This window comes from Vipera ursinii (genome assembly GCF_947247035.1).
Source record: "Vipera ursinii genome assembly, chromosome: 3".
In the NCBI taxonomy this organism is placed as follows: domain Eukaryota; kingdom Metazoa; phylum Chordata; class Lepidosauria; order Squamata; family Viperidae; genus Vipera; species Vipera ursinii.
The window spans coordinates 71,259,228-71,282,329 of NC_139516.1; the positions used below are offsets into that span (position 1 = coordinate 71,259,228).

A 23,102-nucleotide genomic window follows, 5' to 3' on the forward strand; every position below is an offset into this window, starting at 1 on the left:
GAGCTGAAAACATATGATAGGTATACAAACAGATCACATAATCCAACATTAAAATGAGTCTGTGACAGCTGCTTAATGACATTTTAGCATTCTGCAGTGATAAACACTTTGGAATATAGAGCTGAATTCTCTTTAAAATATCATGTACAATTGCTTTTGTTTGGCTAATTCTCAACTTCTTCACTGTAGGCCAAATATCTGAAACATACGACATACCACTGCCAAATTATCATATTTTTCAGATAGAACTGTGAACAAAATTAAAGCAAAATATATATACACATACATATACATACACACACACACACACACACACACACACACACACGCACATTCAGGTATATCTTAAGCACCAACTTAAGACAGGCACGCTCAATGACCTATGTTATTAAAGGAAAAGTCTCACTTCAGTAAAGCTTTGGTGACATCAACACCATCTCCATGGGCTTCAGCTGGCAACAACACAGTAGTAATTGCTGCTAACTTCTTTGGGAATGCTTTTAAACTTCCCTGCTAAGAGTAAGATTCCTGGGATTCTCCCTTCCTAATAATAATCAGGCTCATTGGAGTTTAGTTGACAAACTCAGACATGGTCAGCCAGGTGCTGTCACCTACTGAAATGACATTATACAATGGATTCAAGAGACCAATGCAAAAACAGACTATTGTTTTTAGAGGAAATTCTCATTATGTTTTAATCTAGAGGCAATAAGTTAGAGCTTTTCGAGACTTTGCAGTTCTAACTACTGTTTTGTGGGAGTAGGGAAACCTTTTAATCTTCTGTGTTTTATAAATAAATAAATAAAATAAATAAATTTCAGAATGGTATGCAGAGGCAACTGAAGAAAGTTTGAGAGGAGGAACAGTGGAAATCATGAATATTATGTTGAATAAGCTGGAGAGCTTTCATCTCAAACAGAGGCTCCTTTTGAACCAAGGGCCAAACAATCTTGGATTGCAATCTTATGCACATTTCTCTGTGACTAAAACAGAGATATAGTAGAAACCTACATTCAGACATATAACTGATAACAAATGTCCCTTTTCAAGGATTTTGTTTGTCTGACTATGATACAGTATCATGACATACAAGGGATATTTTATTTGCAGTTTTATCAGTTTGAGTGTAGATGTGGTACCTTTTTATACAAATATTTAATTGCAAAACTATTCCATTTCCTTGCATTTGACAAATGATTAAATTGGAGAGTTGGTAATGGAGGTTAAGGTTAGCATTATTTTCCTATTTTCCCCAGATTTATTTTTAAGGAAGCACTTTTCATTTGGTTTTGACAGCGCGCTAGTTCAAAAACAGAGTTGGCATATTTAAATGAGACTTAGCTTTCATTCTTTGTCTCACTTAAAAGATAAAAAAACCCTGTTTTTTTTAATCTTGGATAGGTAGCATAGAAGAGCTCGCATGCTTGGGAAAACAGGTTTAATGAATCACAATATGTCTGTCTTTATTTATAGTATAGACAAATTTTCCACATTCCCAAGAAGAACAAAGTTTGTAGAGAAAGCTGCAAGTAAACAGTGAAAATATTTGAAATGAACCCCTAGATGGCAGGATGGGACTATCCACAGTACACGCCCATAAGCTTAAAATGGTTATCTCTGAAACCCTACAGTGCTTGCAAGCATGTGTTTGAAGCACAGACAATGTATTTCAAAAAGAATATTTTTGGAATAGATGAGATGATGGATTAAGTCACAACTAATTAGAATATTGCATCTAGTTATTTTGCTCATGGTACCATGAGATTTGTGTAGCATTTGGAATTTATTTTGGCTGCTGACGGCTTGTTTACTTTGCCACAAATTGTCCGTCCATGCTCAGAGCCGACTTTACACTCACTGGAAAGATTCTGGAAAATCATATCTGTTCTATCAATGAGATCATCTTCTTTGTAAAACAAGTCACATTTCGGTGATTTTTAGCAATTTACGCTGTATAACCCCTATTATTGCTCTGAACAGACAGGTGTAAAGTTTAATTCCTGTAGTTGTTGGATATCTATTCTCTCGGCATTGAGACCTGTTAAGCTACATCAATAATACTGAGGTTCTGGCTTCAGTTTGTGTTCTCACATCACAGCAGCAAATTCTATTCTGTAGTTTTGTCAGTTCTCTGAAATAGCAAATAAAATGGTCATTTCTTTTTTAGTTTGTTGTCAGAAGAAATATCTGATATTAAAATCTATCCCTCTTTACTCCATTGTTCATTAAAATGTTGATTTGTTAACATATTATTTTTATGTAGTCTTGTTCAGAACACTATTTTCAGAAAATGGAAAAACCTGTAATTACAGAGGTCTTTAAAATAATAATAATGATAAAAACTTTCTCTACTTACCTACAGTCTAATAATATGCTGTGTTATCAGTAAAACTTTTGTGTTTGGTCAGAGTTTAAACCAAAGCTCTTACCTTTGTCCTACCATGCAATTCTGTGTGTAATAGCACTATTTTTTTTTCCTAGTTAGCGGAATTCCCAGTTTCAAAGAAATCAAGTAAAGTCACAAATAATTGTCACAAGTAATAGTGATCTTGGGTTAAGTCTCGATCTGGTCTGAAAAATTATCTGTGTTTTTAATAGGTCATATGTGTACATTATATCCAAACATAGCTGTTTATATATTGTGATATAAGCAAACAGAACTGCACATATTCTCAGTAGACTTCCTATTAGTTTTAATAAATATATTTAATAAATATAAATATATACTAGAAACTACATTGTCCCAATAATGTCTTTCTATAGCTGATGTAGCTTGAAGGTCACATCAAAAGTGTATCCAAAGAAGATATTTTTAAATCAAATTTGTACTATGAATTATTATTCACATACAACAACATGAAATTCACAATTGCCAGTTATTTAGTCAATATTGGCCTTCATATGCATTGAGTTCTTCCTAAAAACCTAGGTTGTCACAATGTATCAGGATAGTATATGTAAGGATGTAAGCAGTGGGGCCTTTTATAACTGAGAGTTGGAAATTTTGTCAATTTACAGATTTTGTAAGTTCATTCCAAGATTTTTGGTATGGCACACAGATTGCAGATAACCACTAGTGCCACCATGGTTAGTTTATGCCATAAACTTCCAGTTTTGATTTTTACATCTTGACATGTGGTGATTTTTTTCAATTCTTTGTTTTCTATACTACTATCCTCTGGTATTGCCGCATCAATTATCCACACTTTTTTTTTAACCCCAGCTAAGTTTGTTGTGTTATGCCACAAGACTTTATCAAGTTGTACTTGGAAATTCCACAAAATTTTAATCTGCTCATTTTTTACTACTTTTCCAACCAATCTTTCATTACTGATTATTATATTATTATATTATATTATATTATATTATATTATATTATATTATATTATATTATATTATATTATATTATATTATATTATATTATATTATATTATATTATATTATATTATATTATAATATTATATTATATTATATTATATTATATTATATTATATTATATTATATTATATTATATTATATTATATTATATTATATTATATTATATTATATTATAATATTATATTATATTATAATATTATATTATATTATATTATATTATATTATAATATTATATTATATTATATTATATTATATTATATTATATTATATTATATTATATTATATTATATTATATTATATTATATTATATTATTATATTATTATATTATATTATATTATTATATTATATGTTATACTGTACTATACTATACTATACTATACTATACTATACTATACTATACTATACTATACTATACTATAAAGGTAAAGGTAAAGGTTCCCCCGCACATGCGTGCTAGTCGTTTCCAACTCTATGGGCCGGTGCTCATCTCCGTTTCAAAGCCGAAGAGCCAGCGCTTGTCTGAAGACGTCTCCGTGGTCATGTGGCCGGCATGACTAGATGCCAAAGGCGCACGGAATGCTGTTACCTTCCCACCGTAGTGGTCCCTATTTTTCTACTTGGATTTTTACGTGCTTTTGAACTGCTAGGTTGGCAGAAGCTGGGACGAGTAACAGGCACTCACTCTGCTTTGCGGCACTCGGGATTTGACCCGCCAAACTGCCGACCTTCTGATCGACAAGCTCAGCGTCCTAACCCACTGAGCCACCGCATCCCTATACTATACTATACTATACTATATTATAATTTCAAAGCACTTTGTTCCAGCATTCAATTTACAAGCCAAGCATAATTGTACAGTGAATGTCAGAAAGCTATTTTAAATATACGAGTTAATATTCAATCTTCTGCTGTTACAAAGTTCATCATCTGAGTTGTTTAACATTGGAAGTACCACAGACATTGCATTATCTTACATCCTTAGAACAGAATTTGTGAAAAAAGATGTAATCTCTGTTGTTCTTTCATACTGTAGGTATTCAAATTCTTTTAAAGAAATACAAATAGAAGCAGTTAATTAGCTGGATTCTGAGATAGTAGAAATTTTGCCAAAGCTGAAATGTGCTGTCTTCTACACTAACAGAAAGAGTTGCTTCCGGGCTGCAGCAAGCTTTGTGACAGAATCATGATAAAATCACTTTGTCTTCATATACCAATAGTAACACTGCAGGGGAATAAAGATAGTTGGCCAACAGGGGCTCTGCATTCTTAGTTAGTATTGGCAGCTTTTCTAATTACTCTATTCCAACCACTCAATTATTTGTTGTATCTTCCTAATGTATCACCAGCTTTATTTTATTCATGCACATTTTAATTAAGAAATCAAAGCCTAATTTAAAAATGGTAGGCAATATTTTTTTAATCAGATTCTATTTATTGTAACACTCAGTGAAATGTGCCAGTCAATTGCTTATTGTCAACTGACTGAATTCCAAAAGAGTTACACATAAGGTACGATATAACGTGGCAAGGAGCAGCAGCTACAGCATCAGAGTTCACACTTCAAAATTAATATCACACTTTTTATTGTTAACACCTTTGACCAATCACATGATTATGGTAGATCCACCACTGTTTTAGTTTACACAACCACTCACCCTCACTTATAAGACTATGCTGCAAAGTGTAACAACATACTTGCTAATCAGTGCCAGTCAAAGCCCTCCTTGTCTCATGACAGCACATGCAAAAGCTGAAGGCTTGATGTATGTACTATTATTATGCCATGACATGGGCTGTATATGAAAGAACATTTAGGAATTCCAAATAATGCATCCCTGATATTCATCTGATGGCCCATTACTGGACTACATCTTAGTAGTCCAGTTAAAGATCTTATAAGGCAATGTATGAACCAGACATTTAAATTAGAGAAGTACAGTTTCTTTTCTTCAGGGGAGATAAGAAGGGAAAATAAAAGGACCACCTGAATATTTCTCATATTTTTTCTGGACTTACGGTTAAGAAGCAGGCTGGCATTGGTTGTGCCTAATTTGTTGGCAGCGACACATGTATAGTTGCCAAAATGCTCTTCTGTCACATTGTTGAAATTTAAAAATGATCTTGAACTATAGCTATTTATAGTAATTCCTTGTTGCCCATTGATCAATCTAGAATGGAGGAGAAAAGGAAAAGTACTCTGTTAGAATTAACATGCAAATACATTTTCCTTTTTGACTTAATCTATACATGAATGAAATACATTAGCTTATACCAAAGTAGGATAGTAAAAATGGAAATAAACACAAACTATGAAAACCATTAGTGCCATATTTACAAAAAAAATGCTAGTGCCATATTTTTCTAATGAACTGTAATTTAGCAAAGGACTATCATCTATGTGCATATAACATTAGACCACAGGACACATTTCCTTCCTTAAGCACAAGTTTCTTAAATGTATGATAAAATGGGCCCAAAATATCCAGGAAGTTATTACAATGGACATGTGGGAGAAGATTTGGGTGAGGAATGTGAAATTTACTCAAGCTCAAAATTTAAGAGAGAATTTTTATAAGATGTTTTATAGATGGCATCTAGATCCTAAAAAGCTTGCAAGTATGTACCCGAATTATCAGCCTAAGTGTTGGAGGTGCGGGGCTGAAGATGCAACATATTTTCACATATGGTGGACATGTAAAAAGGTTAAGGCCTTTTGGATTAAAATTTGGTGGAATATACAGAAGATCTTTAAAAGGAGGATAAAGTTTTGTCCGCAATTTTTTTTGTTGGGAATAATTGTTGATGCTACAGTGGTGGACTCCAAGTTGATGCTGAATTTAGTCACGGCAGCAAGACTTTTGATAGGACAATATTGGAAGAAAGAGGAGCTGCCGACTATAGAAGAATGGACTTTAAAGGTTTCCGACCTGGCAGAGATGGCGAAGATATCGGCTTATTTGAAAGATTACTCGCAAGAACGTTATATTTTGGAATGGAGAAAGTGGATTGAGTTTATCCAGAATAAGTATAGGGTTAAGAAGTTTTATTTAGCATTCGAATAAGTCTTCCTTCGAGTTTTTTCTTTTCTTTTCCTATTTTTTTTTATATATATTTAATAATGTTAAGTTTTGTTTGTTCTTATATAAGTTAGAGAGTGATGGATTTTAGAATTTATGGTTGTTAGTATATGGTTGCTTATGATTGCTTTTATATATATATACCTTGTATTTAGCTCTGGGAAGTCCGGGGGGGGGGAGGGGGGTGGGGGGGAGGGAGGGGAGGGAAGAGGGAGGGGGGAAGGGGGGAGGGAAGGGGGGAGGGAAGAGGTAGGGGGGAGGTAGGGAGGGGAGGGTGGAGGGGGATGGGGGTTTTTAATGGAAAATTGTATTGTAAAACTTTTCAATAAAAAAAAAAAAAAAAAAAAAAAAACAAAAAAGAAGCAGGCTGGCATTGGTTGTGCCTAATTTGTTGGCAGCGACACATGTATAGTTGCCAAAATGCTCTTCTGTCACATTGTTGAAATTTAAAAATGATCTTGAACTATAGCTATTTATAGTAATTCCTTGTTGCCCATTGATCAATCTAGAATGGAGGAGAAAAGGAAAAGTACTCTGTTAGAATTAACATGCAAATACATTTTCCTTTTTGACTTAATCTATACATGAATGAAATACATTAGCTTATACCAAAGTAGGATAGTAAAAATGGAAATAAACACAAACTATGAAAACCATTAGTGCCATATTTACAAAAAAAATGCTAGTGCCATATTTTTCTAATGAACTGTAATTTAGCAAAGGACTATCATCTATGTGCATATAACATTAGACCACAGGACACATTTCCTTCCTTAAGCACAAGTTTCTTAAATTTAAGGAAGTCTAAATTCAGACTTGGTTTGTTGATTCAGGAAAAAATGGACAAGACGCCCAATAAATGTATACATGAAAAGATACAGTGAGGGCAAATAGTGAAAGAAAACCATGGTTCATTTTAAAATGAAGCTTTATTTCTTTTCATTTTCAATTGTGAAGGAGCAGGGTAAGCTATAACTGAATGCTAAGGATAAACAGCAAGAACTAATTACTCACAGTCCAGGAGAATCAGGGCACAGAAAGATAAAGATTAGTAAATGACTTAAAAAGCAGGCCATAAGACTAGGACAGTGTTTCTCAAAAATCATAGCAACTTTAAGATATATGGACTTTAACTTCCAGTATTTGCCAGCCAGCAGATTGAACTTCATTTAATTTTTATTTTTTTATTTTTTTAATTTTAATTCCATTTATATCCCGCCCTTCTACGAAGACTCAGGGCGGCTTACAAGCTTAGCAGTAGCCTTCATTCTATGTACATGCCTGCTTATTAGGGCTTTCACACACACCCCAGCGGCATTATTACAAAGTCAGCTTAATTGCCCCCAACAATCTGGGTCCTCATTTTACCTACCTCGGAAGGATGGAAGGCTGAGTCAACCTTGAGCCTGGTGGGATGCGAACCTGCACTAGTTGCAGGCAGCTGGTGTTACTTAAGGAGGCATTAGTTCAGATATGAGAAAATTGGAGATCTCCAAATGTTATTTTACAACAATTCCCAGCAACTTTAGCAGGGTTTGGCAATATTTGAAGAACCTAGATTTGCTTAGTTTAATGACTTTAGATATATCAGTTGATATATGTGATATCAGTTGAAACCCTTGTCCTCTTTGGAAGAGACATATCCTTATAGACCACAGGTGTCAAACTCAATCATGTCATGTGACATATTTTGATGTATTGCAACTTTTTTGCCTTTGCGGAGCCAGGATGAGTGTGGCCTGCACGTGACACATCCAGCCCATGGGTTGCCAGTTTGACATCCCTGTTGTAGACCCTGTCAAATCCTTCATTTACTTCTCCTGTTTGATTCATGTACATATTAAAATTACTTTTCATTTTGATTCCAAAACAATGCTGAATTTCTAAAGAGACCTAAATATAGTATTCATAGATAATAAATCATGCGCCAGCTTGCTTGTCTTTTATTGCATATCATAATCACCTTTTGCACATATTAACTGTTCTTTGATGCTACAAAATTATCTGATTTTCAAACTAAATGTAAAGCATATAAAAATGAATAGTAAACAAAAATTACTTATAAAAGCAAAATAGCACACAGGAACATTTTAATTATAGAACAGATATAACACATGGATTAGATTATGGAAGCATTATTAAAACTCTTAGTTTTGAGTATATATATATATAGAAATTGTTCTGCATAATAATACATGAAAAATATTATGACTATAGCTAACTTTATTGATATATAGTAAATGTAGGATCCAGATTAGAATTTTCTCTTGTATAAAATGTCATCATTGCAAAAGAAGCCAGAACATAGATTACACATAAAATGGTCACTTTTTACCTCTTTACTCAATTATGAAGTAAAACTACAATTCAGTTACTTTATTTAAAATAATCAGGACTGAAAAAGCTGTCATATCAGTGGGTAAACATAAAGCATCAGATTTTCTTTAATGTCTGTACTCCCTCTTTCAAATTCTCTTCAATTTTCTTCAACATTCTTGCTGACTAAACCATCAAACAATTGTTTGAATTAGGCACAGAAAACAGCCCCAAAATTTAATAGCAAATTTAGATTGAAATTTAATGACAAGTTTCAGTGAAACATAATGCAATATAAATTATGCTTATGTACGTGTGGGACATTTTTTTCCCTTTTTCCCTTTGGAAAATAGTCTCTCTAAATAAAAATGGCTCATTTTCCAGCTATTATAGCTATTTTTTTTCCTCTTTTCTTTTATCTTGCAATTTGAGTTAAGTGCAAAATTTGGCTCCCATGGATGAAAACACTTTTTTCCTCTTATTTTTGATCCAGTGACAGACTCCATTGGAGGAATGAGTAAGGAGTAAATTCTAAGGCATCTCCTTTCTTTCTTAAAATGTATTATAGAAGTTGAGAAATTGCTAGAACAATGGGGTAAGAGTTAAACTGGGCAAAAATTATCCACTGCTACCTATTGATAGCTGCATTCTTTCAGAATGGATTTCATTCAGTGGAACTTACTGTTGGTGGAAAGAAAAAATAGATTTTACTGTTGGTGGAAAGAAAAAATAGATTTTATTCAGTTAAATCACACACTTTTACTGATATACTTTTGTGTGAAATAACTTAGAAAATGCCTCCTAATCTCTCCAAATAGGGCTGGGAAATTTAATAATAATAATAATTTAATTTCTATACCGCCCTTCTCCCGAAGGACTCAGGGCAGTGTACAGGGCAAATACAATAAAAATACAGTATACAAAAGTTAAGAAAGAATTAAATAATGTAGCCCAATTACAATAAAAATTAATACAATTAATATTAAAATAATTAATATTAAAATAACCCAAACCCATCAGACCAGGCCGGCTTGTTCAAATAAGTATGTTTTTAGGTCACGGTGGAAGGAGCGAAGGTCGGGAGCCATCCGGAGCTCAACCGGTAAACGGTTCCAAAGGTCTGGCACGCCCACAGAGAATGCCCTCCCCCTGGGGGTCACCAGTCGACACTCTTTGACCGACGGCACCCTAAGGAGGCCCCCTCTGTGGGAGCGCACTGGATGAAGGGAAGTTGAATTTGATTTTTTTTCTGTCCTTTTTTGAACTGGACATCTGTTCTTCAATGGTAGAGGCTGATTTTATAACAACTATAATTTTCTGGCATAAATAATACCACAAACATACTGAGCCAAAAGGTTATTTTCTTCTTCAACCCTTTTATGATCTGGGCATTTGTAACCTGATTCAGATTTTTGAAAAATACAATTAAATGTGAAAATACTTATCTATGTTTGATTACTCCAAAAACTGTTTATATTTCATCCTGAAAGCAGAATTCATACTTATATAAATAAGTTACCATTTAATTTTGATATATGGAGACAGCACATCATAAATCTAGGAGAGAAGTACTTTTTTGCATTCAGCAAAATGTATATCTATCATTATTAATGTATAGCTGCATGTTGATGACTTAATATTGTACATTATATTAATGTTCTATTTTTTATTTAATCACCACACAGTTCTGCATATAAAATTTATTTTAGTTTAACCATCCAGAGCAGAATATTACACATAAGAAATAGATATCATAGTCCTTTTCAAAATCCTGAGAATGAATAGTTGGTTTATCTAGCAAAGTTGAATATTTCTCCTTTAATTTTTTTCTGTATACTCCTGTGTGATCATGCTATGTGTAGTAAGGCTTACTTACATGCAGGCAGCTATACGATACAACTTAAAATTGAAATATTTCTGTCACAAAGTTTTAATTATTAGTTCCTGTTTACCAAATAAAAATATTCTCTGAAAAAAGAATGTGAACTGCATCATATTTTTATTTCTAAAGTGTTAAATTTATGTAGACAGTGAATAAATTAGAAAGATACTAAGGAAAATGTCCCTTTTGTTATAGATTTCTGGGGCCAGTTAAAAAGAACAAACAGAAATAGCTATGATTATTTAATTATAATTTTAATAGGGCAAACCTTCCAGTTTTTGACTGATATAATCCTAGAAGTTGTAATTCCAATAATTCTGAAAAGCACCAATATGGGAAAGGCTGATATAAATAATTCAGGTTAATCCATCCAGTGCTTCATAACTATCTTTGGTGAATGTAGGAACAGATTTACCGTAATTTATATATTTATATGTTACCTTCGATATTATTATAAAAAACTAAAGGTGGTGAACATAACTAATATTTCTTTCTCCTCCTATTTTCCCCACAAAAACTAGCCTGTGAGTTGAGTTGAGCTGAGGGAGAGTGATGGGCCAAAAGTCATCCAGGCAGCTTTCATGTCTAAGGCAGGACTAAAAGTCATGGTCTCCTGAGGATTTTATCCTGCTGCATAGACAAACAGTAGAAAGATTTGTTAAATGTTTCTCCTTAATATTCTACTTGTCAGAATATTTGATTTAAGGAAATAACAAGTGCTAATTTTACCTGCTACCTGCTGTTCAGAATTATATATACTACTTTATTCTGCTCATTCTGTACCACAGCTTTTGGATCACTGTGAATCTACACTGAATGTTGAAATGTGTCCTATAAAAATAGAAAATATCCATTTTCATGTTAAATAAAGAATTTCCAAACTCGCTTTTCCCAGTAAAGTTCAAAAAGCCTGCTATATATGTCCTTTCCTGACTCTGGCCTTTGTTCACATATGGTCTGTATCTCTCTTGATACACCTTTATTTCTTCTTTTTTCCAGTCCCTAAATTGGTTAGAAGTTCAAACAGATGCAGACCTCCAAAGCTGTATGTATAAGAACACCCAGCTATTTAGGATATAAATATTAAAATTCATCCTCCTGTTCACATTGTCCTAAGTATACAATCAAAGTCAATTCAATTTTTCTTGTATTAAATTATCTCTCTTGCTTGGGAGGACTTGTCCCCATCTAATTCCTACACTTGGGAATTTGACTTTTGCTTGAAATACATTTGGAATATTATTCCCCACTGAAAAGCAGAGATGGTCAAACTGATTCTTTTATCCAAACATGAGAATATATTTAATCTTGCTTTTATTTCAAAATTGCTCCCAGATTTTGTGCTTGCAATGAAAAAGAAAATAAATTTTTGATTTTGTTTTTTATTAGATAGGCTTATTGTTATAGAAATGGTTTGTGTATACTCTTGCGTAAAAGCAAAAAGCTGTGATTGTAATGTTATCTTCTACTGTGCTAAAGAGAGTCAAAAGTTGGTGTTTTTTTTCTTTTCTCTTCTTTTTTCATACTATCTTTTTTTCTTTCCCCTCCCCCTTTTTCTAGTTTTCTATTACTTTTTAAATTTTTCTTTGTATTTTATATTTTGACAAACCAATACAAATTATTAAAATTGAAATACATTTGGAATATGATCTTTTTGGCATTTAGAAAGCTTGAAAGTCCTTCTCCTTTCCATTATTAGCTATAAAATTATATTATGGTCATGTTTGTATTAGGAAAGGTTTCATAAGGAAATGTTTTCTATGGATTACCATATTGCTTTAATGCTAATTGTAGTTATACATTATTTTGAGAGTTATATAATACATTGTTGAGAGCCAGTTTGGGGTATTGGTTAATGTGTTGGCCTAGAAAGCAGGAGATGTGAGTTCTAGTCCTGCCTTAGTTGGGAAAGCTGGCTGGGTGACCTTGGCTGGTCCTTCTTTCTCAATCCAATCTACCTCACAGTGCTGCTCTTCTGGGGGAAAAATGGAGGAAGAAGGAGTATTATTTATAAAAAATAAGACAGGATAAAAATGTAATATAAATAAATAAATATTATTGTTTTCTACCTGGGCTGTGCTTAGTTACAGGAACACACTGAATCAATTTACAACTATTGCTATTCCTACTACAGGTTTTCAATTCACATCAGCTCCAAGTGAAAAAAAAAAGTGTTTTATGTATACAGCATCTATGATTGATTATTACTAGCACAGCTTTCCCCAATCTAGAATGTCGATAGGTGACTGGACTATAATTCCCATAACTAAAATAAATTAAAATAACCTTTTTCCTCCTGGATTTTGGTACCTCTAATGAACACTCTTTCACTATATTTACATCATAGAAGTGAACTTCACGTAACTGAATCCCACCTTGGATTGACCACTTTCTTTGACAACACACACGTTAAGAAAAGTCATAAAGATTTTTCCCCCTTTATTAAAATGCAAAGTATCCAAACTTACTTTCTTTCTCCTTTGTACCATTCAAAAGCTGGGGAAGGAACACCCGCACTTTCACATCTTATGAATCCAGTGCCTCCAAGAGTGACGCCACTGGATTTTATTTCTTGAATTGTTGGGGCAACTGCAAGGAAGCACAAATACGTTTTTGAGACATTACGCACTAGTTAGAAGGCCACGTCAAACATGTTGCTCAGCAATAAGTTTATTCCCTGGCTCAAAGTGGGCATCTGGGTAGCATATGCATTTAATAATAATAATAATAATGAAAATGATTTGGAAAATAATATAGCAATGCAACTGGATTTATTTAAGTTGGGCTTCTTGGAATCTTAGAATGAAATTTGTCAATCTGTTCCACCTATTACAACTGCAGAGGAGGAGAGATTAGACCTAAGGTTGTTCACTGAGTTTATTACAAAACGGAGGTCCAAAATCCAAATATGATTCTTCCCTATGGTGATGCTACTGTTTAAGACAGGGGTCTTCAAACTTGGCCCTTTTATGACTTGTGGACTTCAGCTCCCAGAATTCCTCAGCCAGGAGTTGAAGTCCACAAGTCATAAAAGGAGTTGAAGTCCACAAGTCATAAAAACCCTTGGTTTAAGATAAAGGCATTCAAACTCAGAAACCTGTAGAGCAAAACAAAAGTATTTTATTGGGTCCATCAATAGCAAAATGTGCAACAGTCAAACATACTTCTGCCAATATGTTTGCTTTGTTTCTAAAATCCTGGTTACAATAAAGATGCAAGGCTACTGAAATGGCATCATCTCCTGCAGGGCCAGGAGTTTGCTAACCCTAGTTTGCTTGTCTTTGCTTTCTTTCTCCAATATTCAACATTGTTTTAACTAAAGATGTGCAACACCTCCTCCCCTTAAATTATTTCTAGAGGAACATATTAGCAAGCTCTACCAAAATAGACTTTACTCTAGCATACGCAAGAGATCTGAATGCAGTCTGTTAGTGTCAAAACCCTCTTAAAAAATTATTTGAGCAATGTGTATAAAAAAGAATGCATGATTTTTACATGTTGACTATGAAAAAAAAATTAAAGGTATATATTTTTATATAAACACATTGGGGCACCTTGCATTAATACATTTGGATCAGGAAAACGTATGTTAAAGAAAAGCAGGCATTGGGCTCTTATTCTATGTTAGAAAGATAGACATTTGGGTCTATGTTTAAAACTTTGGAGGAATTTGTAAAGTTATATACAGAAACATTGCATGTGAAAGAACACTGCAAATGGTAACTGGATGTAGAGACCATAAAGTACACAATGAATTAGGATACAAACTTATTAATTTTAATAGTACAATTGACCATATTTATTATTTATTAACATTGTATTTCATTCATTCATTCATTCATTCATTCATTCATTCATTCATTCATTCATTCATTCATGCACAGATGCATTCATTCAATTATTTATCCATTGCCCATTTTCACAAAGGAACCCAACACAGTTTAGAATCATAATGAAACAGTCCAGTAAAAATAATTTTGCATCAAAGGTGGTATAACCAATCCATGGCAACTCTTGTATCATCTGTTCAAGAACTCCTTCAGAATAATAGATTTTAACATTGTTTTGAAGAGAAGGAAGTTGACGCAATCCTTACTTTAGGATGCAAAACATTCCAGAAAAATTGAGGTGTCAGCAAGGTCTGTTTTTAGGCTCCCATCTCATTTCTCATTTCAAAGATAACATGGGTAGGCTGAATCTGAATAAAAAAGATGGGACTGAGATTTCTTAGGTGATAAGCCACCATCATTTTGCCTTGGGTCCAGAACAAAATTTGCTGATTCAAAAGGAAAGAAAACAAACTTCTGACCTTATATGCTAAGTGTTCCTTATAGGATGTTCACTAGGGGAATTCATAAAACCAGAGTTGTGGAATACCAACAACAACAACAACAATAACAATAATAAAGTTGGAAGGGACCTTGGAGGTCTTCTAGTCCAACTCCCAGCTCAGGCAAGAAACCTATACTATTTCAGATATATGGTTGTCCAGTCTCTTCTTAAAAACTTTCAGTGTTGGAGCATTCACAGCTTCTGGAAGCAGGTTGTTTCACTGATTAATTGTTCTAACTGTCAGGAAATTTCTCCTTAGTTCTAGGCTGCTTCTGTCTTTGGTTAGTTTCCATCCATTGCTTCTTATCCTGCCTTCAGGTGCTTTGGCGAATAGTTTGACAGCTTCTTCTTTGTGGCAGCCCCTGAGATATTGGAACACTGCTATCATGTCTCCCCTCGTCCTTCTCTTCATTAAACTACACATACCCAATTCCAGCAACTGTTCCTTATATGTTTTAGCACCCAGTCCCCTAATCATCTTTGTTGGTCATCTCTGTACTCTTTCTAGAGTCTCAACATCTTTTTTACATTGTGGTGAACAAAACTGGTTGTAGTATTCCAAGTGTGACCTTACCAAGGCATTGTAAAGTGGTATTAACACTTCATGTAATCTTGATTCTATTCCTGTTAATGCAGCCTAGCACTGTGTTTGCTTTTTTGGCAGCTGCAGCACACTGCTGGCTCATATTTAGGTGATTGTCCACTAGCACTCTGAGATCCCTCTCACTGTTACTATTACTGAGTAAGGTACCACCTACAATTATACCTGTGAATTTGGTTTTTCTTGCCTAAAATTACTTTTTTCACAATTGAATTTCATTTTGTTAGATAGAGCCCAGTGTTCAAGTCTGTCAATGAAATAAAAATAAGCAACTAGCAGAGTTGTTTTGTATTGTGAGATGAGTGATATATAAATTTAATAAATAATCTTCTCCCTTTTCCACTGTTTTTGCTCCTCTGCTAACCACCAGAGATACCTGATTTCAGTGGATCTTTCCATTCCCACCTAGTTATACATAGTATTTTATATACATAAAGTACCATTAAAATTCCTATAAAATTGTTTGGATCTCTTCCTAAAGCATACCCTTTATACTGTTATAGTTAAAATATATCTGCACCAGAAAAGGAGGAATCAGACCTTTAAATATGCTGGTAGTTAATGATTTAAATTCTACTAAATCCAAGGAACAATTATAATCCTTCTAATGTTCTTGGCAAATTTCCTGTGAGACCATTAGAAATGTTCTAATTGATATTAATATTTTTCTGAAGCAAATACACTAAGCAATACTATATTATTCCAATCTTTTTTTTTTCAAATCAGCCAATCACACTCTTTTCAATTTCACTTTTTATTATTTTGAAACACCTAAACAATAACAATGCTCAGTAATAACTCATGTCAAGTAAAACATTTTTATGTGGGCAATATTAATAAGACTATGGAAATCATTAAAAGGAAGTGCACATAAACCATCTCTTTTCAAATTATTAAGGAAGTTGTGCCTTTTTTCCATGCTTGCATGACTTCTTTGGAGGCATATTTGTGCAAGTGTTTGGATGTGTGCGTGCATATACACACGCATACAAACATGTACCTATTGTATACTTGTACACACAGATCTGTGTGTGTGTGTGTGTGTGAAAGAGAGAGAGAGAGAGAGAGAGAGAGAGAGAGAGAGAGAGAGAGAGAGAAAGTTTAAACAGGAGATGAACCCTCAAAACAACCAAACTAAAGGATAACTAGACGAAAATAAAGATAGAAGAAATACAACACAAAAAATAGTTCTAATAAACAGAAAAAAATTAATGTGGCCTTACAGACAATGCATTTGAGATATCTCTCTCATACAACTAATTTATTTTCTTTTAATGGCTATTTATAAGACCTTATATGGTGCTTTTGAAGCTTTTGAAGAGGGATTTGTGTGGTGTGTGTGTGTGAATATGATCAGTGTCATTGTGCCATCAGTAAAAGAATTGGAGCCCAATTTATTTGGGAGAAAACCTGGAACTCTTTCTATAAATAATCCATAGCAGTAGCTGCCAACAAAGTCTAGTTATTATTTGCTGTTCCTTAAAACAATCACATTAAAATTTAAGCATCTGCAAAGCAGCTGGGAGATTACACTGTAGGATTTGTGGTTTTTTTCCCTTCCTAAATGCATGAGGTGACTGAGGTTTCTTCTTCAGCTTTGTTTAACCTTTAAAAAGTCCAGCAGGGATTTTTGCAGAGAAACATTTTCCCTTCTCTAGCATTTCTTGAAATAATAATATGACCACCTGACAGGATTTACTCACAGAGCAGGATATATTTATTAGCACCTGGAGTTATTCCTTGCATGTGGCATCATTTTACTTGCACAACTCAGTTTTGCTTACTGAGAACTCAAGGCACTCGGTGGCATCTTCATGAGTCTCATAATTAGTTCACCAGTCTTGTGATCAATTCAAACGATGTCCTGCAAAGCCTTAATACTTATTCAGCAGTTGTAGAATTACCACAAGCATGACATGGGCTGGCCTAGAAAACTTTCCTGAGAGATGTAAATAGTAGCTAAAATGCTTCTATGCATTCCAGATTTGATCTTTCAACTTTTTAATGAGCTTGAGGACCTTTTCATGTTCTTGGCTCTTGAGGTTTTCTCTAGATTATTACAACAAATGTGCAAGATTTTTTTACCTGAGAAAATCTGACAATTACTTGTCATGGCTCAATCTTATTCCATTTCCCTGAACACAGTATTTTACAAAAGGGCTAAATGTCTTCACTTGAACATAATTTGTGGCTATCATGTTTCAACTCAAAATGTGACAAAATAGGACACTTCTGGTTTTGAGCCATAGCAGCAATGGAGGGATTGCAGAGCTCTGCACACCATGGCTGGTTTCGCCCTGCTAGGGGACCCTAAATGGGTCTAAAATCACCCCAGAGAGGTGACAAAGAAGGAGGGCCCCCCATGGATCACAGAAAGATGGCGATTGATCCATTTGGTCTGAGGGAAGCCCTCCAATCCAACAGGAGAAAGTCTAGCTGCACACCAGCTGCTACCAGCAGCCGAAGTCTAAAAGCACTAACTAGAACAACCGTGAACGTGCTTGGAACTGGGTGAGAATATTCATCTTCTCTCTTCTATTTTGTAACTGATTTCCTGGAAAAGATCCCCAAGAAGTAAAAAGTCCTCAGAAAGGCAAATATTTTCCCAGAGGAAATGTATGGAATGCTGCGACAGATTCAAATCACAATGGTTTCAAATCATGAGATTAAAAATAACTTAGACAACATAAATGAACACATCTTTAACTTAAATTTACAATTAAAAAACTCTAAGAAAATGGCAAAGAACAAACAAACCAGATAACAGAATACAAACTAGAGGACAAGGACCCAAAGAGGAGAACTACAAATGAAGAGAACTACAGTCTAACACAAACAGAAGAAAGCTTGCAAGATTTTCTCACAACAATGGAAATGGAAAAGATATCTTATTTTTCAGAACTTCAAAATAAACTTGAAGATAGGAAAGAAGATCTAACAAAATGGATTACAGAGCAGTCAGGAGAATTATTAGAGTTTGGGAGACAAAAAAGCACATTCTACCTAATTTGTCTTTTCTATTCCCAACAACATTCACAAAGATACAGGAAGAATCCCCTGGCAAGCTGAATACCCTGACTTGGAAAACTACTTCACAAAAGAAGAAGGCTAGAGTAAGATTCAAGAGATTTGATTCGACCTACCAGATGGGGTACTATATGATTAAACACTTTTTTGAATATGGTTAAAAGAATAGATAAATCATGGATATAAAGGAGCCCTACAGTAAGAGGGATAGGATATATAAGTAGTATAGTATTCTTTATAATATATGAAATATAAAAATGTTGGGATGGTGTATGTGAATGAAAAGTTTGGATATTTAAAGGTAATTAACTGAGAAAATTATGACTGATAAGAATAGTTTGAATATAGAGGGGGAATTAAGCTTAAATAAGAACCTTGAAAACAGGATATATAGTGACCTAACAAGATGACTTTTATGAATATAATTGAAAATAAGAGGATCAGAAAAGATGTTATATGCTGATGTTATTGTTATTTGTACAAGCAAAAGAAAAATATTTATATTCAACCTTGTATATATTGAAAGTAATAAGAACTATATTTGCTTAATGTTGATAAAAGGAAAATATTTTTGGAAGAAGAGAAGATCAAAGAAATATATCATTAATTAATAGATTGATTATGGAATTATATAAAATAATTATTGTTGATTGTTTTTTTTAAATATGTGAAACCAGACATCATGCTGTTTACTAAGCGCTAAAGATTGTTATTATAAAAAATCAATAAAATATATATTTAAAAATGTGACAAAATAGTGAACACTTTTAGTTTAGGGTTTTTTGATGTTAAAACATGCAGCTAATGAAGCAATGCAGAAGATATATTGACATTCATACAGATACAAAAAAAAGGCAAAAACTCAGTACAACAGGTTTCATCTTTTAACATTTTAATGAGCTTTGGGACTTTTTGCATATTAGTTATGTTACCCTAATTACTCATTATAATTCTAATGTGCATTTTTATATTTAATTACAATGCTTATAAAGATTTGATATGGACAGTAAATTATTATAACTAGCATGTGCATAATGATTATGAGGTAAATTTATTAACTTTTATGCTAGCATCCAGCAGTGCTAACTTTCAGTTTCACCTTTATGATTAACTACATTGTTTGATTAAACAAACATTTTATGATATTACTTGTAAAGTCACAAAAAGGTTTACCTTTCATTTGGCTGATTTAGATTACATTTTTATTTATTTTGATTCAGAACTGTTTTATACAATTGACGTTGTTGTTAAGATAAATATTTGCTTGCTTTATGATGACTAAAATTCAGACCACCATTAGATAATATAAAAAGATACAACCCTAATCTTTTTCTCATAACACAACTGGAATTTTGTAATTAAGATCTATTTGGTAGCCCATATCAACATGGTAAAATTAATACTTCCTTAAAAATAAGGATTTCTAATACAAAAGGAGGATTCTGAACTGCCTGAAGCTTATTCTGGTATAAATTACTTCTTTAAAAGTATAATTCAGGATGATAAGACACTTATAAATAAACATAAGCAGAGTTCTTATATCTTATAAAGAATCCAAGCAGAAAATTCTGGGAAGATCAGAAGATGATATGAACATGAGAGTGTTATTTCACTTCTCTTACAATAACTGTTTCCATATTTTTTGTCTATGTAGTGTTCTAAAAGAGTATCCAAAATTATGTCTGCTTGTGTGTGTGTGAATAGAAAAGCCAGTAGTAAAATCGCAAGTTGTGGTCATGTATTGTCTCACTTAATGACTGCTTAATGACTGCAGTGAAAGAGAGATTGTACGTTTTTTGCAATCATGTGATGTTTCCCTCAATGAACTGCAGTCATTAAGCAAGGACTACTTTATATGATACTCAGTGCTTTTTTTGTAAAAGAAAAAGGTGCCGGAACTCACACATGTCATACAACCTGCTTTGCCTACCCTACAAGGCTCCATCCAAAAAAGGTGCTGGAACTCCGTTCTGAGCGTTCTATGAGAAAAAAAGCCCTGATGATACTTGTAAAATTCAAAAACTCTAGTCATCTTTGATGTCATGGTCATAGAAAATGAACTGTCCATAACAAGAAACTAGTTCTTATATCTATAGTTCTTAGATCTTTCTGACACTGAGTCTCCATAATGTATAAAGCTAAATATCTATGGAGATTCTGAGTCATCCAAGTCATGGTTGTCCCAAAGGTGCTTTTTCAAGGGGCAACTGGACTTTCTTGTTTTTTCCGCCCAAGACATTTAAAAAAGAAAAAGAAAAACAAGAAAGTTCTTGAAAAAGCACCTTTGGGACAACCATGACTTGGATGACTCAGAATCTCCACAGACATTTAGCAATGAACACCCTTCGAATGTTGTGGGAGTATGAATGGATTTCCAGAAAAATTGCAGACTACAGGAACCATTTGTGCTACAGTTTGAGATGCAGACAACACAGACTCATCCTCAAAAGCCTGAGCCCGTGTTTAACAGTGAAGGGACACAGGGCAAAAAACATCCTGCAAAAAGCTCATTTCCACAACACAGTCCTTTCAGCAGTTCCAAGGAGGTTCCACACCCATTTGCACTACTCAGGTGACCCTGAGGACACAGACATACCTCCAAGTGGCCTCGTAGACTCTATAAAAGAATGCAAATGATTAGCTGTCTGCAAGGAATATCAATCCTTCTATTTCTCACCATCCAGTCAGAGCTGGAAAAGCTTTTGGGATGAGAAGTGAAACGTCTTAAAAAAAAAAAGCCACCAAGAAAGTCTAGTTGCCTTTTGAAAAAGCACCTTTGGAATGTATAAAGCTGGAACTGCAATCCCAGGAAGATTTTACTGTTAAATAGCGGGTTCTTTGGCGCAGGAATGAAGACAAGGTAACTGAGTACAGGGAAACTCATATTTTACTTCGTGCAGAATCTGTACTGGCAAATGGCTGCAACTAGCCGCAATATATAGTCTAGCCCCTAGGCGGCAGCCAATAAGTTTGAAGCAACCATTGCCGCCTAGGGATAGCCAATTATAGCGTTGGAGACTTGTAGTCTGGGTTGCTGGAGAGCCATTAGCTGCTCCAGCAACCCACGTGGTATTACTAATGAGCCCAATACATAACACTCCTCCCCTCTTAGATCAGACAATATTAACACAATTAGTCTCAATGCAATTATCAAGACTCATTATCAAAACACACTGAAATATAAGTAATAGGAAAAAAACAACTCATATAGGTTACAACGTTATTAAACAACGTCTGAATGAATAGGCTTCAAAGATAGCACATTTAGACAGTTATAGCACTAGTTTCTGTAGTATAGTGGCATACAGCAATACAACAATATTATAGCTCTTTATTTTACAATGTAATCAGCGAGATATGAAGGAGGCTTGTGTGCCCTAGTGGAACGTCTCGGAGTTCCACTCACTTTGTGGTCTACCAGCTTACCCAGTGGGATGGGTAGACGTGTGTCCCTTTGTGCTCCTGAGTTAAGGGGATTAGATGATCTCTGGCTGGCCTTTCCAGATTGGCCCACCCCAGAGTCAGACTGATCAGCACAGTAGGCGCAGCAGTTGCTGAAGTTCGGATGGCTTGCTTCTTCAGGGGATCCATATTGCATTCCAGGACTCCCCACTTCTCCCTCTGGTTCCACCTCAGTTATGATGGAAAAGTCCAGAGAGTCCATGTGAGGGCTGGCATGACCGCAAGTTTGAGGACCTTGGCAGGGACTTATGACACAGTCCTCACTTAGTGGCCATTCTGGAAACTGTTTTCTGAGCTGATCAATGTGTCGTCTGACAACTCGCCCTTCCTCCAACCCCACTTCATAAGATAGGGATCCAGATGCCTTAGTAATTTAACCAGGAACCCACAGATTCCCATGACCATAGTTCCTGGCCCAAACCCAATCGCCCATGTGCAGCCCCCTCAGGGGTTTTGGTCGAGAGGCTTCTGCTGCCACTCTATCTGGATGGAACCTGTCCAGTTTAGTGATCAATCGCCTCCCCCAACGTAGTTCTGCAGGACCTTTGCCTGTAGCAGTGCAGGGCGTAGAATGCTGGCAGAGTAGAAAATCTGCCAATCTGTGATGCCAGTCACCTGTGACAATGCGCTTGAGTGATTCCTTCGTTGTCCTCACCATGCGTTCAGCTTGACCATTAGAAGATGGATGAAAAAGCACAGACGTTGCATGTCTGATGAGATTAGCTCTAAGGAAGGCCTGAAATTCAGCAGCAGTGAATTGGGCCCCATTGTCTGAAACTAAGACATCTGGCAACCCATGTGTGGTAAAGAGTTTTCTCAGCACCTGTATAGTCCTAGCAGTAGTCATGTTAGGAACTGGAATTACTTCCAGCCATTTGGAGTGGCTATCCACTACCATAAGGAAGAGCTGTCCCTGAAAGGGCCCAGCGTAGTCTATGTGAACCCTAGACCAGGGAGTGTGCATTTCCTCCCACCTGTGAACTGGAGCCTGTGGCATTGCAGGCCTAGATTGCTGGCATGTATAAC

At 34.7% G+C, this 23,102-nt stretch overlaps 1 protein-coding gene across 1 annotated transcript in view; it reads right to left on the bottom strand.

Annotated features, from left to right (window-relative positions):
- The window catches only part of NEGR1 (neuronal growth regulator 1), a gene marked incomplete at its 3' end in the record, with an annotated part of 549,603 nt that overhangs the window by 99,787 nt on the left and 426,714 nt on the right, over positions 1-23,102 (bottom strand). The window contains exons 5-6 of the mRNA XM_083360472.1: positions 13,123-13,243; positions 6,810-6,961 (exon numbers count right to left, since the gene is read on the bottom strand). Of these exons, the coding sequence (XP_083216598.1) occupies positions 6,810-6,961; positions 13,123-13,243 (273 nt within the window). The remainder of the gene's footprint in view (positions 1-6,809; positions 6,962-13,122; positions 13,244-23,102) is intronic.